This window comes from Quercus lobata, chromosome 4 (assembly GCF_001633185.2).
Source record: "Quercus lobata isolate SW786 chromosome 4, ValleyOak3.0 Primary Assembly, whole genome shotgun sequence".
NCBI lineage: Eukaryota > Viridiplantae > Streptophyta > Magnoliopsida > Fagales > Fagaceae > Quercus > Quercus lobata.
The window spans coordinates 22937532-22956030 of record NC_044907.1 but is presented as its reverse complement, the minus strand read 5'-3'; the positions used below and the strand labels follow the sequence as shown (position 1 = coordinate 22956030).

The 18499-nt window shown below is 32.9% G+C and overlaps 1 protein-coding gene across 2 annotated transcripts; it reads right to left on the bottom strand.

Annotated features, from left to right (window-relative positions):
* Positions 1-11479: 11479 nt before the first annotated feature.
* Positions 11480-18263, bottom strand: LOC115983891 (CO(2)-response secreted protease-like). Of its 2 annotated transcripts, XM_031106747.1 has the most exons (11): positions 18128-18263; positions 17772-17872; positions 17570-17667; positions 16988-17143; positions 15229-15340; positions 14262-14799; positions 14069-14169; positions 13567-13809; positions 12995-13109; positions 12582-12795; positions 11480-12072 (listed from the first exon to the last, which is right to left on the bottom strand). In XM_031106747.1, exons 1-11 carry the CDS (start codon positions 18212-18214, stop codon positions 11519-11521), a joined length of 2319 nt encoding a protein of 772 aa, XP_030962607.1. In that variant the 5' UTR covers positions 18215-18263; the 3' UTR covers positions 11480-11518. The 2 variants fall into 2 exon arrangements, with proteins under 2 accessions (XP_030962607.1, XP_030962608.1); XM_031106748.1 differs by lacking the exon at positions 18128-18263 and having other exon boundaries at positions 11495-12072; positions 17570-17662; positions 17772-17839.
* Between the last annotated feature and the right edge of the window lie 236 nt (positions 18264-18499).

The window sequence follows — 18499 nt, the reverse complement described above, 5'->3', positions numbered from 1 at the left end:
AAATGAAGAGGATGCCGGACAAAGCTTATTAAGGTACAGACTGGAAAAATAAAAAACAAAAGACCTCCAAAAAGGAGTGAAAGCATTGTAAATTACGAAGTCCAAAACTTGAATAGCACCAACGTTAGTTAAAGCATCAACACATCTATTAGCCTCCCTACAGCAATGAGTTATCTTCCGGTGGGGAATCTAGATAGCCAACAACCTCTATAATCATCAAGAAGGGAATTAGGAGGACCATTAATGTTCTTCATATTGGAGAAAAGATCAATAACAAATTTAGTATCCAATTCAACTTCAATTGAAGAGAGTTAGAGATTTTTATAAAGGAGTAAACCATTCCTTAGAGCCTACAACTCAGCCCAAAAACTAGAAGTAACACCTATATTTCTAGAAAAACCTTGAACCGAATTACTCAACACATCTCTAATGACACCACCAAACCAGCTTGGGTAATGACTTTGCTTAGCATAGGATTAGATTTAGTCTTTTGGAAGCAATAAAAACAAAAGGTCCCAATTAATTGTTAGTAGCCCTTAACCACTCCAAGCTAAGACTTCATTTATAATATATTAATATATATATATATATATATATATATATGTATATATAAAGGAAAATAAAAGAAAAAGAAGAAGAAGAAAAAGAAGAAACACCAACATGTCACTATTGGGAGAGGGGTAACTCGAATCTAAAAATTAATTGTAGGAACTCTTTTTTTACACAAGCTTAAAACATAAGGATTAAAATAAAACATTTTAAATGATTTTGGAACATTTTGAAATATGGGATAATAGTTGAGGACATAAATAACTCCAAAAAACTATTTAAAAAAATTATTCGCTTTCGTGGACAAGCATGTTGTAAGAGAAGAAGGCAGTACGTTTAGGAATCTTATTCGCCTTCTTTGTCCTGGTGTCGCTCCAATGTCTCTTCCCTCTCTTATAGAGACCAAACTGCAAAACTCACTTACTAAAAAATGTTAGGAAGTACATATACTGTTGTTGTTATTTAATAGAGTTCTTTTTTGTTTCTTTCTTTTTTTAAAAAAGTGTTAATTACATCGTTTGAATTACTTAGAGCTTGTTTGGATGTGATGAAAACTAAGTTATATAACTCAATTTTCATTACTCATAATCCAAATATCGTGGGATCTACAAAAAAAAAAAAAAAAAAAAAAAGGTTTTTGGCTTGGTTTTTAAGTATTGCTTCCATCATTCAAAATTCAAAAAATTGAGTTTGGGTGATAGAAACCGGAAACAAAATTTTGTGTTTCCAAAAGTTTAAAACTAATTTTCAGGGGGTAGTTTGGTAAATAAAGTGACTTCGTGGGACCCATGTGTAGTGGATTGTCAAATCATCTTATATCCTTTAATATTACCATTGCTCAACTCCTTATTTTAGATCATTTCTTCTCCAAAATTTTCAGCAACACTTTCCTCTCTCCGTCTCCTCTCACATTTTGTCTTCTTCATTTCTAGTGGCATTTGATAATTAGTGTGGGTTTGGATCTACATTCACTTTCACGTTTCCTTGCGTTTGCGCGTTTTAAGCTTTTTTTTTTTTTTTTTTTTTTTAAAGACCAACGCCAAGGCATATGAACAGTAAAAAAAGAGTGAACAGTAATTTTTCACCCATTTAAAAATTATTTTGCTACAATGTTTTCAATTTTCAGCAAAATAAGTTATATACAAACGAACCTTTAGTGGAACTTGGATTTGAAATGTTATTTCACATGCCAAAATTTGTTAGGGGATGTACAATACATTTTTTATTTGTGGTGCATTGTCAAATCATCTTAAATCCTTTAATATTACCATTGCTTGACTCCTTATTTCAGATCATTTCTTCTCCAAAATTTTCAGCAACACTTCCCTCTCTCTGTCTCCTCTCACACCCCACAAATACTTATACTTGTGGAGTGACCACCGCACCAAGAATGCGCAGTGGTTTTAGTAAAATTAATACATTATAATTTATAACACTCAAAGTTTGAAAAATTATCAAATTGTATGTATGCATTTGGCATTGGATTATATATATTTTTGTTTGTTTTATGCACTGTTTGCAGGTCTCATTCTGTTTTTGTTTTGTTTGTTTGGTTTTTTTTTTTTTTTTTTTTCTCAACTTTATGTCAAATCATCTAATTTTCATTTTTTAATAAATTAGTTTTTAATATTTTTTTTATCTTAAATTATTGTAAATAAGTGACCAAAAATAAGCAATTTTCAAACAAAGACATAGAAACTATAGGTTGTCGTGATCTGCATGCTTGACACACTCAATATGTTGATGAGATGCTAATAGGATTGAAGAAGCTTTTACATGACATGGTATATTGAAAGCTCGATAAAAACTAAATTGATTCATTTAAATTTCGGTTCATGTATTTTAATAAAGCTAATCCAATTTTGTACCAATTGTACCTCTAATTTATAACTACTTCAAGTTCTCTTTAAAACTTAAGTCCAATTATATTCCAATATATATTAAAATTTTACTTTTAAATTCTTTGAAAATTATTTCCAACCTATATTCCAATAAACTTCAATTTACTATTAGTCATTTGAAACTATTTCCAACCTACTCGAAACTACCTAGATGGTCTTACAAAAACTTTTGATCTTTTTTATACATTTTTAATTGGGGGAAGAGAGATTCAAATCATGGATATTTTTATTGAAAACATTAGAAAATGTCATTGAGCTACAAAACTCTTGACACAAAAATTTATCATTCAATTCAAGTATAAATTTTAATAAATAAATAAAAATTACCATGCTCCAAAAAACTAGTTGTGTATTTTTAATAAATTTTTATCTTGACTGAATTTAAAACAAATATATAAACAAATTTCATTGTATTATAATAAGAGTCCTTTTTGGGACATAACAAAGATTCACAACATTTTCATGTTAGCTTACTTCCTCACACACCGTATACTTAAAAAATAAATTGTAGATTGTGGTGGGCCCAAGTGTAAGTTGGTAGGCTAATTTGGGGATGCTATAAATTTTTTATTTTATCCCTAACTTTATTATTGCAATAAAAAATTACAAATGGGTCAAACACTGCCTTATTTTTTTTCTTAAAGAAACAAAGTGTTGAATAATGAGAAATTTGCATACTGTACCATATTATATCCTTGCAATGGTTTTTTCAAGAGTTGTCAAAGAGTACTGCTTTTCTCAAGAGTAGTAAAAATTTTCTGAAACGAACATTAATAGTATTAAACTTAGATTTTTTTTTTTTTTTTTTTTTGAGAAAGAATTAAACATAGATTGAGAGTTCCATATGTATTTCTTTTTATTTTTTATTCTCAAAAAAAAAAAAAAACTCTTTTTATTCTTTTTTTCCCCCTCTTTTTTTAGAATCCATATGTATCTAATTATGATTATTCTTAAATGCGTCATTAGTTACAAGCTAGTTTCCATGTAAAGTACAGAGTTAATCACTTAATTGTAACTATTCACCCTAAAGTAAAGGGGCATTTGCAATTTCACCCTAAACTTCAATATTTTGAAAACCAACACTCTAATTTAAAAATGATTTTTTATTTCCACCCACCAATATAAATTAGAGTCCGCATTAACAATGTGAATTGCAAATAGTCTTATAGTTTATGGTGCAAATTATAAATACTTTTATAATTTAAGATGCACGTTGCAAATGTTCTCATAGTTGATTAGTTTCCCACTAACCTATTATTTTTTCACTAAGTTAGAAGTTGGAGTGAAATTTGGAAATTAACAACAAACTACGGTATTAAATGCAAAATTTTTAAGTTTGAGGTGCATATTTCAAATACATTAGTATAGTATTGGGTGAATGATTATATCTGACCCTAAAATCATTGATAGGATGTAACCCATTTTACTGAATGAATGGGAAAAAGAAAAACTATTGCATAACAAAAGACTATCAAACTAGAATAATGAAATGATGAGGAATTTGATCCATATCAATCCAATAAGAATTGAATTGTTTTTTAACCCTCTTTTTTAAGAGTCAAATTATTATGTATATATTTAAAAGTCTAGATTCCAGTTAGCTCATATTGTAAAGTTTCTTGTCATTAAATATAGAATTGGATTTGAATCTTACATACACCAAAAACTAATTAACATCCTAATTTAATAATAAAAAGTTATTATAATGGAACAAAGACTATATATTGAATCAATATATCTACATATATATATATATATATACACACACATTATTATATACATTATTATTATTAAAGCCATAAAAATTATGCGTGGTTGGTGCCAATATTATGGTTATGATTCCAATTTTCCTAACAAATTAGTTATCACACTGGCTAATTTTTCTATACAATTTTGCTTTTCCATTATTAAGAACATGCATATGCTCATGACATGTCATATAGAAATATAGAAGCAAGTGTTTATTTATAAGAATAAATTGGGTCAGGAGCTGGCGTAAAAGGTTTGTTTTATGCCAGCCAATCCTGACCTGCCACGTCAACAATTTTTTTTTTCTTTAGCAAAATAGAATAAGCCTTAAGCCTTAAGCCTTAAGTCTTTCTCCCTCTCTCTCTCTTCTCTCCTCACCCAATCTCTCAATCTCTGAATCAAACCCACGACCTCCATGGCCAGAGCTTCAAAACTGAACACAAGCCACCAACACCACTGCCATGGCTGAAACTCCATCGTTCAACCAATAACCATTGCCATGGCTGACCCGCCATGTCACCAATCTTTCTTTCTTTTTTTTTCCAGCAAAAAAGATTAAGCCTTAAGCCTCTCCTCTCTTATCTCCTCACCTGATCTCTCCATCTCTGAATCAAACCCATGACCTCCATGGCTAGAGCTTCAAAGCTCAACACAAGCCAACAACACCACTGCCATGGCCAAAACTCCATGGTTCAACCAATAGCTGCCACTGTGAGCCACCATTGGGGTGGCCTCATTTTCCCTCGGCTTCTCTCTCTATCTCTATTTCTCTTTATCTTTATATTTTTCTGTTGTTATTCTTTGATTTATAGCCAAAAGTTTCTCTTTTTTATTGCCTGACTATTTATGGGTTTAGGGGTTTGGTTTTTTTTTTTGGGTTTAATGATTTGGAAAAAGAAGGGATTTTGATTTGGGTTTGGGGGTGTAAGAAAGAAAGGATTTTTGTTTCAAGTTTTGAGTGTTCAAAAGGTTGGATTTTTGGCTTGGGTGCGGCTATGCTTTTGCGTTGGGATTTTGGGGCTACAGGTTTTCTATGGTTGGATGTGTGTGTGCTGTATTATTTGTAATTCTTGTGAAATGTGAACACGAGTAAAATCATCACATGAATACAGCACACATAGCGGTGGCTATTGGTTGAACCATGGAGTTTCGGCCATGGCAGTGGTGTTGGTGGCTTGTGTTCAGTTTTGAAGCTTTGGCCATGGAGGTCATGGGTTTGATTCAGAGATGGAGAGATTGGGTGAGGAGAGAAGAGAAAGAGAGAGAGAAAGGCTTAAGGCTTAAGGCTTAAGGCTTAATCTGTTTTGTTGAAGAAAAAAAAAATTGGTGACGTGGCAGGTCAAGATTGGCTGGCGTAAAACACACCTTTTACGCCAGTTCTTGACCCAATTTATTCTCTTTATTTATTTATTTATTTATAGTGTTTTCATTATGATATCTCATGATTATATGTTTGAATAACTCATAATTTACTTGAATTAGGAATGTTAGTGAGTTAGTTTGGTATCCAAAAATCCTTCTCAAATTTTCAAGAGCCTTGTAACTCAATTAGTTGGTACTATCCGATATTTCCAACGGCAATACCTAGGGTTCAAACTTCAATTCCCTAACCTAAATTATTGATGTATGAAAAAAAAAAAAAAAAAAAAAAAACCTTACAAATCCTTCTTCTTCTTTTATTTATTTAATTTTTCAAAGAAGAATGTAATGAATTTTGAATTTCAACTACGTTAAATATTTTATATCCCAAAATCGTCTTAAATTCTATTAAATTGTAAGAATTTCTTCCTATCCTATTTATATTTGAAAAATTCACACGTATTCATTTATCTTATCAATAATCAAATTCAATGTATCAAGTTAGCTAGGATTATTCTAAAATTAATTCGTGTGTGTATGTATTTGTAGAGGGGAGAAGGGGGGGGGGGGTGTTAGGATTTTTATTATTATTTATATATATATATATATATATATATAAGATAGAAATTCTACTCTAACTTTATCTAAGTGCATATGTGTGTGATGCTCCCTCCTAGAGATTTGAACCTCGGTCCTTACCCCCAATACGTCACAAGCACTTATACTTGTAAAGTGACTATAGTGGTAGGGGGATGTTAGGACTTAGGATCATATAGACCTTATATATCTCTTCTTTAATGTTACACCATTTATTAGATTTTTATGGGATTAAATATTTTGGAGTTCATAGTGGGGCATTCTCTTTGTTTTTAACCTACACATCAAAATTCATGTTAATCAATGTGTTAGTTACCATTCAGTTCACATACTTATATTTTGTAAATTTTAAATTAAAAAACATAAACAATTTAAGCATTTTTATAAATGATATTTATAGATCTCTGATCATCTTGTGGTTAATTTTGTTGATCTACTGAGAGCAAAGATTCAAAACTAACTGAGTTTTATAGGTTTAGTTGATTTTATTTTTTATCCACTACTCTTTTAGTTGGCCTTGGATGACACAAATGCTACAATGGTTTGGACAAAAGGATCGTGATAACAAGGGTGAGCTAACCCAAAACCCATCCCGATCAACCATACCATGTTGAATTAATTCTTGAACTTTTTTTTTTTTTTTGATGAATGGATAATATTATTCAAAGCAAAAGAAGACTACAAAACAAGAAAGCACCCAGCCTCCTCCTTGATAACCTTAACAAAACAGGGAGGGCTGTTACAAAAGCCAAAAGAACCACAAACACTATACAACAGACTCCATTTAGCAAGAGAGTGGGCGGCCTCATTGGCTTCTCTAGGGACTCACGTAAAAGAGAAACAAGGGAGATTGGAAGCTAGAAACTTTACACTGTGGATGACATTCTCAATAGCCCATGGGACGTCCCTGCCATGCTCTGTGATTGATTTGAAGCAAACCTGAGAATCACCTTCAACCAAAATTGGAGCTGAATTTAAAGGCTCAGCAAGTTGCAAAGCCCATAAAATAGCCTCTGCTTCTGCCTGGAGAGGGAGGGTGGTGTTCACTTTTTTGGAGCAAGCAAATACCAACTCCCCTCTCCAGTCCCTAGCTATGACTGCAACAACAGAATGATGGGCGCCTACAGCAGCATCAACATTTAATTTACTAGAACCTAGCTCAGGTTTCACCCATTTAGCTTGAATACAATTGCCTCTAATCTGAGGGGAGGATCTGACTTTACGATGCTCAGCAAACAATCTAACAATTTTGGCTTTTAAATCTTCATAGCTGGCTGCTCTACCCTCAAATAGAGCCTCATTCCTTATTCTCCAAATCAAATCACAAAGTAAGGCCCCAAAAAGAAGCAAGTCCTCCCTAGCCTCATGGAAAGGAGGCACAAGCAGAAAATGGATGAATTTGGCCGGGGTGGACAGCTCGCAATTTTCAATCCTTATTCCCCATTGACTACTGAACCACAAAGCTCTAGCTAGAGGGCAATCAATAAAAAGATGAATGGTTGACTCTTGCCCAGAATTACATAGGTGGCAAATGGTGTCTGCATTGGCATCATACCTCAGCCTTTTGTCCTTCGTGGGGAGACAATTTGCAGCAACTCTCCATAAAACCATCTTCAACCTTTCATGGATTCTGGTCTTCCATATTTGGCCTCTCAACAAGTCTTGGTTTGGAGGAGGGTTAGAGCTTCTGCCAAGCCAATAAGCTGACTTTACTAACAGCTCTCCATGCACAGATTTGGTCCAAATCCATTTATCGGAACGGACGTTAAGAGGTAAAGGGATTTGGCAAATTGAAGCTACCGTTGCATCATCGAACAAAGCCTTCAATTTGGAAAAATCCCACCGAATCCTGCTGTGATCCAGCAGCTGTGAAACAACCAAAGCTCCATCCATAGAAATTTGGCCGAAAGAGAGGGAGATTTGGAATCCAAGGGTCTTCCCATATACGAATAGACTCCCCACTTCCGATCAACATACAAGCACCTTGAGCGATGAGTTGCTTTATACCCTCTAAGCTTTTCCAAACCGGAGAGATGCTGCCAGAGGCTTTATGATTAAGCCAATTGTTTCTAACTTTATATTTTGCTCGGAGCAGATTTATACAAAGACAATCTCTACCTTCAAGGAGCCACCATGCGAGTTTAGCAAGCAACGCTTGATTAAATTCCCAAAACTTTCTAAATCCCAAACCACCCTCTTTGAGAGACCAACACAACAAATCCCAAGCAATAGGAGAGGAATAAGACCCCTTATCAGATTTTGGATTCCACCAAAAACGCCTCACAATAGCATCCAATTGATCGCAAAACCCCTTGGGGAATTGGAGGACAGACATGGAGTAGGAGGGGATGGCAAATGCCACAGATTTGATAAGAGTAGCACGACCCGCCCAAGACAGATTCTTGCTTCTCCAACTATTGAGCTTGTTCTCGACTCGCTCCTTAATGTCATTAAGATCCATTTTCCTGTGGGGGGTGAGGAATAATGGGATACCCAAATATTTTGCTGAAGTAGGGAGTTTGCTTAGGCCCCAATGAGCTCTAATTTGATTGAGGAAATGAGGACTAACCCCTTTGGAAGGGAAAACCCCTTAATAGTTTTGAAACATGGAAGGTATATGGAAACATATAATCCAATAGTAAATTTATTAAAAACATAACAAAAGATTATCAAACAATGTAACATTGACAAAAAGTTACACAAAAGTATTTGGGACTATTATGAGATTGTTGAATCATATGGCACAGATGGAGACCCAAATAGAGCAATGATTGTGGCTTATCTAGTCTTTACCACCATTCTAATTGCTTTTCATATTTTATGTCAATGTGTGGATGGCCATTTCATGGAGAAATTATAGAGTTCTCTGGTGGATCACGTCACTTGTCCACCATTCCACTAAAAAACTTTCACTTGTTTAAAATTGCTGAGTCAGTAATTAATTTATGTTTAAAAAAAATTTTTAACTAACAATTTTAAACAAGTGGAAGTTTTTTAGTGGAATGGTAGACTACATCACTTGTCCACCATATGGATTTTATAATTTTTCCATTTCATGAGGGTAGAAATCTTATTTAGAAGGAAAGAGTAGAATTTCTTCTTCATTATCTGCCCAAACATTGAACTCTACACTTAATGGGCCACTGGCCCACTACCAAGGACTATAGAACGTGGCGAAATCTATTTCATTTACGGTGTTTTACAACAAGTGAAGAAAAGTTAGGAACTTTGTAACCCAATTGATATTTTTTGTTGTTTGCAATAAAAATATCTAAGGATCAAATTTTACATTCGCCCATTATCGAATTATAATATATGTTTATATTAGGTGATATATAAGCTGGGTTTGGATAGCAGTCCCACAACATGTTTGCATTTATTTGTATGGATCCCGTGCACTGTTCACGAGACTCACAAGTACGGATTTTAGTAAAATCAACTTTAAAATTGAGTCTCACGGCACTATTCACACATTTAAAAATTATTTTGCTACAGTATTTTCAGTTTTCAGTTTTCAATTTTCAGTAATAAACGATATTCAAACAGACCCATAGAATTAATGGCCCGTGAACCTTGGCACCTTTTAAGGTTGTATAAAGAAGCATGGCCAAAAGAAAATTTTAAAATGTCCATAATGACACCATTTTTCTGGTGGCATAAATTGTAATCGGAGGTGTCCAATGGAGGCATGTGAGACTTCACAATCATTTCATATGGTTGTGATTCATGGAATGAAGTGGACGAATGTAAACCTTCACACCAAATTTTATTTTCCAATCCTTCTGGATAGGATTACAATATGAGATTTTTAAGAAAAATTATGGAATACTGTTAGAGTTTAATAACGTGTTTCTTCCTCCTTTTGACTTTAATTAGCGAATTACACTATTCATGTGCGAAGATGGTATATAGCTTTATATTATTGTACTCCAAAAGCACTGAATAAATTACTATGTTTTTTTACCCTCACTGGTCTACATCCATCCATTGAAAGTTTGAAAATAATAAACAAATATAGAAAAGGTACTGAATTTATTACATGAATAGTCGTCACAAACAATGCTGCAATACCAATTTGGCTGGTTAATTGTGATGCCTTATCTTCTTCTACAGCCTACTTCTTATTAAATTATTTATTATAATTATCTATTTAATTTAAAGAATCACGATGCCTTATATAGGTTTGAGCTTAGCTTAGTTACAATTCACTCAAATCTCAAGACTTTTGGTGTTCCTGTGTACTGCAAAGACTAATGTTCTTGTTAACTCTTCTGGGGCTTTCAATGCAATGACTAATGTCTAAGACTAATTTCCTTGCATGTATGCTGAGTATGATATTAGTTTCAAATCCACCTCAAAATGAGTATTCTGAATTTTTTTTGTTGCCCTTTTTGGTAACTCTTCATATTATTATAAGTCCAATTCACCCTGTACCCAAAAAAAGAAAAAAAAAGGTCCCAATCACTCTCAACTTAAAACATACTATGTGGGAGAAAAGGACCAATTTCTTTTCTTTTCAATTTAGTAACTATCAAGATTCAAGCCCATTTTCCTTAGAATTTTGGGCTGTCAATCTCGAGGGGAGAAAAAAAGAAGCAAAGAAGATGATCTTGATATTTTTTATTTAAATAATTTGATATTTGGGAGAGAGGAAATTGAATAGTTTAATATCTAATAATTTACTATCGAATAACTTAGTTTCATATCTGTTTTCAAACATTTTGGCACGGTGCATAATTTTTATTTTTATATCCATTGAACTTCTTAAACAATAAAGTGAACTCTTTTTTATTTTTTATTTTTTAAATATTTTGATAATTGGAGGATGATGGATTTGAACCCTAAACACTCCTTTAGAAATACCATGATCTTCCATTCTTGGCAATGAAGTCCCCTCCAAAACAATTTATGCATAATCTAACGCAATCCAACATCCTCCCTCTAACACATCCAACTCTATTATTGTATTGATGTAATAAAAATGAGCTCACCAAAAAATAGATAATGTGTATGTTTGGATAGTGCGTTTCACGTCTGCGTCCGCGTTTTCCTTCTTCTTTTTTTTTTTTTTTTTTTTTTTTCAGCCGCATATTGTTGACTTTTCAGCCATGAACAGTGGTTTATGTACTATTCACGGACCCACAAACTCTACTTTTTATCAACTTTTTCATTAAAAAAGGGTTCCACGGTACTATTTACACATTTAAAAATTATTTTGCTACCGTGTTTTCAGTTTTCAGTTTTCAATTTCAGCAAAATAAGTTCTATCCAAACAGACCCAATGCATACCTGAAAGAAAAATCATTTCAAAATTTATACTAATTTTTTTCAAAATTTTATTTTCTTTAAGTAGTACTTGCTAATTATTTAACATTCACTGTGAACATTGTCTGGACAGAATGTCGACCATCACGCCATGTAATAGACCCAGTGTTGTAACCACCAGGAGCTTCCTTGCCAAAGAATGAGATTTTGTAAGACAACCTTGTCACACCCTTGAAAAACACAAGCTTCCTAGGAAACACCTGGACCACTAATCCCATAGGAGCATGCACCTTAGCAATGTATGTGGTATTTGAGAGTCCCACATTGGACACAGTTCTTTGTATTGTTTTGGCAGTTTGATGATGTCTACTAAGTATACCTATAGAGATAGATGGGTAGTTGATATTTGAGATGAGTTCCTCAGTGGAGTTCTTTGGACAGTTGAAGTTAGTGTTTGACATAGATCTTATTATCTTCTGTGAATAACCAAAATGACAAAGGAATTGAAGATAATCTTGTGTTGTGGTCTCAAAGACCAATCCTGGATTGAGAGCTTTGAGTGGACTTAATTCTCCAACCCCCATCTCATGTGGATTTGCTGATTTATTTGAATTGTTTGTCAAAGGTTTCCTCATATTATTATACAAGCTTGCTGCAAAGTAAGAAAAAGAACAAATTAATGAAACCACCACTTTTTATGAGCATTATTATCTAACTTGGTGTATTCTAAAATATAAACTAACTTAGTGATGTCAGATTGCCTTGAAGCAAAGCAGCTCTCATGGATTTGATGAACTTTTCAATTTCTTAAATCAGTAATGCTACAAACATAACATTTCTCACAGCTGCTAAATTGGCAAATTATTATTTATTTTCATATAGACTTACCACTAATGCTAATTTATTGGTTATTATTAACAAATTGACATATCAACCATTGTGAAACATGTTGTGACTCCTAGATTCATTGTCTTAAATTGTATTTATTAGCACTATTTCAAAATCTTGTTGAAGGAATATTACAGACCTTTAAATGCAAATTTCTGTTAATAATGTCATTGAGCTTAGTTACACTCGAATTAAAGCAATACTACCAAAAATATTAAGTTTGATAATTGCAAAGGAGAATCTTGGTGAATTTCCAAGATTAAAAAAAAATACCTGTTGTCATAAGTGCTGATTTGATCATGGAAGGAGTCCATCCAGGATGCACTGACATAACCAGTGAAGCTGCGCCTGTTACATGTGGGCAAGCCATTGATGTTCCAGATTTTATGCCAAATTCGGATGGCTTCATACCTATTGGAACATTCCCAGGTTCTCTTTCTGGAATTGTGGCAGCTAAAATGGCCACTCCTGGAGCCATTATATCAGGCTGCACTATCAAAATTAACATTAGACGATGGTTAATGTAATAAAAGTATGCTAGCACATTATGTTAAATATGCATGAATGCATGCTGAATGCACACATATAAATATGTTGGCTACAATGAGACTGTACATTATGTGACATAGATTTGAACAGAAGCATCTATATTTATATATTGTAAGTTACGCAAAAAATAAAATTACCTTTAAGATGTTTTCCGTAAGGGGTGAAGGACCTCTGGCTGAAAAATATGCAACAACAGGTGCAGGTTTAGATCTTGGAACTTCTATTGTTGGAAGGATTGTTGCTCTTGGATTCCTGTCATAGGGGAATAGAATGAAAGTGCTTAAGTCCATTTCAACATATTCTGGGATGGACACTGAATGCCATCATTGTTGGGATATTTAGATCATAGGGATTTTGGATTTTCTAGACACATTGAGTAAAAATTTAGATTGAAAGACCCTAATTTTATTTTTAGATGCTTCCTTGAGGAATGCTCCAATATTGAATTTCAAGTATGGCATCTACAAAATGCATCCCTAAAATATTGAATTTAGCATTTCGGAAAATGTACAATTCATATTGGTAGAAACTTTTGTAAAGTCTTAAATTAAAATCCATGGTATATAGACAAGCCAAATAAAGAGCTTGAAAAATGATCACGTTGAGTGAAAAAGAAAGAAAAGAGAGCAAGATGGAGAAGAACAAAATAAAATTAAATAAAAAATATCCTCAACATGTATGGAATAAATAAATCTAGTAAATTGCTTACTTGGTAGAATTAATGTATTTAAGAATCTGTAATCCTTCAACATTGCCAACTTCTGTAAATGGGAAAGTGCCTGAATCAAATGATACACCTCTCTGAATCTCACTGATCAAAATCATCCCTATGGCTTTTGCATCTTCTACCACTAGTTTCTTGATTCGCCTTGAAATAGTTGGGTCATCGTCAACGCAAACAACAATCTTGCCTGCGGTTTTCTTTGGATCTAAAGATCCTGGACGACAATTTCTGCAATTTAATATGAAGAGGACTTGTAATTCACAGGACGATGGCAAAAAAAGAAGACCATTTTGAAGGGATTACAATTGCAATTGTCATTGCATTTACTTAAGAGAAGCAGTAGAGCAGAGGAGTGGAATTATATTAGTTGTGGTTTTGGCTTCTAATTATTTGAGGTTGGCAATATAATAAATCTTGTTTGGCAATTTGATATTTTAAAAGTGTATATTCAATCAAAAAGACAGACAGAATAATGATCCACAAGTACCTTGCTTCATACATAGGGACATAACTACCAGCAACATCTTTTCCAAAAACAAGTGGATATGTCTTCGCATAGGTGAGGTTTGAGAGGCTAATGGCAGATCCCTAGGAAAACATAAATGAAACAAAATTTAGATCGCAACAAATAACAAAAGATGAAGCATGATAAGCTAGAATATTTCATAAAAATATCTTACTTGATAAGTTTTCCCATTTCCAAGAAGCACAGTAGACTTAAAATCCCTATCAATATTAGAAGCTGCAACAGTAAAGATCCATGGAGCCGTATTAACAATGGTGTAAGGATCAGGACCTTCGTTCCCTGCAGAACAAACAACCAGGACCCCCATTTGCTCTGCATGAAATGCACCAATGGCTATGGGGTCAGTTAAGTAATCAGATTGAAATAATGAGTTCATCCCAATGGAAATTGATATTATGTCTACTCCATCTTTAATTGCATCATCAATGGCCTTCAATATGGTAGAACTCATGCATCCTTCTTCTGAGCATGCCTTGTAGCCTGCAATCCTAACTGAAGGAGAGCCGCCCCTTGCAGTGCCTCGTGCTAAGCCATAATAACTAGCGTTGACAACTGAGGCACCAGCTGCTGTAGATGCAGTATGAGTCCCATGGCCTTCAAAATCCCTCGGTGAGCCAGTGGCTTTAGTTGGACTGGCCTTGTTTTCATTGGATGCCAGTGGAATGTTGTAGTATCTTGCTCCTATTAACTTCCTATAATGTAGCCAAAAAGCATAATGTCTCACCAATGGATTTTCATAAATAAATAGGCAACATAAATTCAAGTATTGTGCTCTCTTTCTTTCTCATGTCATGCATTTTTGCAACAGTTCTTTCTTGAGCCATACACTAGACAGTTTTCAAGGAATGCCCTCCAACCCAGTACAAGTCAATCATATTATCATCCACAAGTACTTTAACAACATGGCTCATTAAGTGATTTAAACAAGTCTCATGAAAATTCTGTCACAATCCCATGTACAAATATGCTGATTTCATTTTTTGACAAGTATTTATAGCACTTTTGACTAGCTGTTTTGCCCCCCTAAATTTATTGGAAGTCATTGAATGAATAGGAAAACACAATGAGAGAGCAACCTTGACTAATCGTTGGTTGATTGAATAAGAGAACTTATGATTTACCTATTACAATTGGATTTCTTGAACTCAGGTCCCTCCATGCAAACTCCTTTCCATCTTGCAGGAATTTTTCCAATCCCCTTATCATTGAAACTTGGAGACTCCGGCCATATCCCTTGAGAACACATTCACATACAAAGATGAATATTTCAGTTTAATTTTTTTTGTATTAAACCAGTAATTATCCACAGTCTAGAGATGTTAAGACTAGAAAAAAAAGAAAGAAAGTGAAGCATTGTGTGTGTGTGTATATATGTATATATGGTTAGAGATATTATGACCCAAAAGGTCCAAATTAATTGTAGATCCATATACTTGTAAATCAAACAAACTAACCATGAGTTAGTCTAGGGTTAACCTAGGATTCTCTAGTAGAAAAGATATAGTTTTCAACAGTAAATGTAAATTAATCAAATGTAGGCCACATAACAACAAAACCTTTGGACAGTCCACATTTTTTCACATGAAACTAATGCTTTTAGAGTTACAAATAGTGTTAAATATGTTAATCTAAATTAGCAAGATTAATCAACATCTAATTCTCAATTTTTTTTTAAAAAAAGATAAAAAAATCACCGCCTTTTTGAATTATGCAACCCAACAATAAACAGATTATTAAATTAGACTTGATCTTGCTAAAAAATATTTCTAATTAAATTATGCATTTTATTTCCTACAATTTTTTTTATTTAAAATTAAATATTATTTATTAATTACTAAGTATCATTTATAAATATTTTTTTTTTATCAAACTTTCTCTTATTAACTTATATTTGATCTTCTCTAAAAAAAATTCTGATTAAATTATGTATCATATATAATTTTTTTTTTTTTTATCAAACTTCCTTGTACATTGTATGGGATAACAACTAGATATAATATAAAATGAAACTTTTTAACTATTTGTTAACTTATTATAATGTTGTCAGAGTTTCTAGAAGTCTAAATTTTTTGTTGTTGTTATCGTTCTAATATATGCATTTTTAATTTGTGTAAACAAATTACAGTTAGTGCTAAACAAGTTCCAATGAATTTATGTAAATTATTTAGTACAAATTCTCTAAATAATAAATAATAGTTAATGTTAAACATTTTAAGTAGCATGTTTTTTAAGGAAAAAAAAAAATTAATTAAGCAATGTTGTGAAACTTTCATTTAATTATGTTTTGAGCCAAGTAATGGATTGTTCTGATTCTTATGAGCCAATCTTGAGCTAAGCTTGAGTAGAACAACCAATAATCTGCAAATATGTAGCTTTGACTTAAGAACTTCTTTGACTTCTTCTTAGTTAAGAACTTCTTTTTTAAGATACCACATTATTTTAATCCCTTTTCAATATATGTTTATTATTATTATTATTTAAAATGAATATATATATACACACACATTTTGGGTCAATTTTGGCAGCTCCATTTTCGGCTAACCCTCTAGTTACGCACTAATTTTTCTTCCTCTTATGAAAATAAGCACTTCAAAGTATTGTGTGACACGTTTTCTTTTGGTCTTTTGGAAAAATGATTATACAACTTATAATTTCAATTTTCAACATCAACAAATGATGGATGTTTCAATACACATGGTATAATTACTTAGGGGCAATAAGTCATAAAATAGAAGTCACTAATTTGGATCTATGAAATCAAACCCAATCATCCACAGTAAAAAAAAAAAAAAAAAAAAGGCTTTTTTCTCACCCCATTTGATGGTTATTTATTTATGTTCCTTAAATGAAGTGGTTAATTTGAAAGCAAATGAAACTTACCTGTGTCTACCATCCCAATTATAACATCACTAGGTACATGCTTATTATATCTTTGGCTTGCTCGTACGCCTGACTCTGCTGCCAAGAAATCCCAGGAACGTGTTGTGTGGAGTTCAAGAAAAGAATCAGAGAAGACTGATACTATATTACTTTGGCCTGCTTTCACAATTCCAATTCAAATGTATTTAGAATTTAGTTCAGTTTAAGGATTAAAAAAGGAAAAAAGAATCAAAATTTCAGTACAAATTAAAAAAAAAAATGTACAAAGTTTTGCTCAAGTATGAATGTCTCTTTCACAAGGGATTTTTTTTTTTTTTTTCCAAATTTTAAGTCCATTGAAATCTTAGCCTATGACATTCAATTATCTTCTTCTAAATAACTCTGGAATGAGATGCATTTATCATTAGAGAAATTATACAGGTCCTTTCACCAAATTACTATCAGAACCTTTGTTGCTTTTTTCCTTTATACTTTATAGTACTAAGTTATACAAACTACAAACCCAAAGATGCCTTCTTTTAACCAAAGAATCAAAAAAGCGGGAAAAATAGTTATTAAAAAAAAGTTAGAATGAGTAATTACCAGATAATATAGAAGCTTCAGTCTCTGTAAGCATGGCACAGAACCCTTTGAAAGCATGATTATAATGGTGGATTAATGATATTCTCCCACTCTCTTCACTGCCCCAAAAGAAAGAAAAAAGTGAATAACTAGTTACACTAATGAGACAAGAAATGGCATATTCATATAACAGATGACAAAGATTATGATGATTGATGACAACCTTGGAATAATGGAGGACAATAATTGCAAATGAGCTGACTCTGCAGCTTGAATATGTTCATCATTATTTGATGATGAACTTCCCATGTAAACGACATAAGGCTGCCAAGAAACACAACAAAATTTTACAGGTAGAGATCACAATGAATGAACATATTGAATTGTCAGCTACCATATAACTAGCAAGGTACCAAACAAAAAAAGAAAAAAGAAAAAAAAAAGGTAAACTGCCATATAATTAAGTTTGAAGAGGCTAATGCAAAGACCGCTCCATTTTATGATTTTATCAGCAACCAAGCATAAAAGTGAAGCAATGAGAAAACTATAATTTTGATGCAAACCCAATTCGAAATTTACCTTGGGAATTTGATTTGATGTAGCAACACCACAGAAGAGAAGGCAAGTTATGGATAGGAAATGGAGGATTTGCAGAAGGGAAGCCATTGAAGATGGGATAAGGAGTGAAGTGTGTTTTGTGTTTCTACATAAGTGAATGAAAAGGACTTGCTCATGCAACCACCTATTTGTAGGCCCTGTTTTAAAAGTGAAGGCTTTTAGTTGAAGGAAACTTGATCATGAAGTGTAAAAGCTTATTTGATTATTCTTTTGTCTCTGTGTCTTTTCTTTTCTTTATTTGTTAATTCTAAGTTTCACCTACATGCATTATAAATTTGTCATTATTGTTAGTGTGCACCACCCCCTATTGTAGGGCCCCTAGTGACCAAGTCT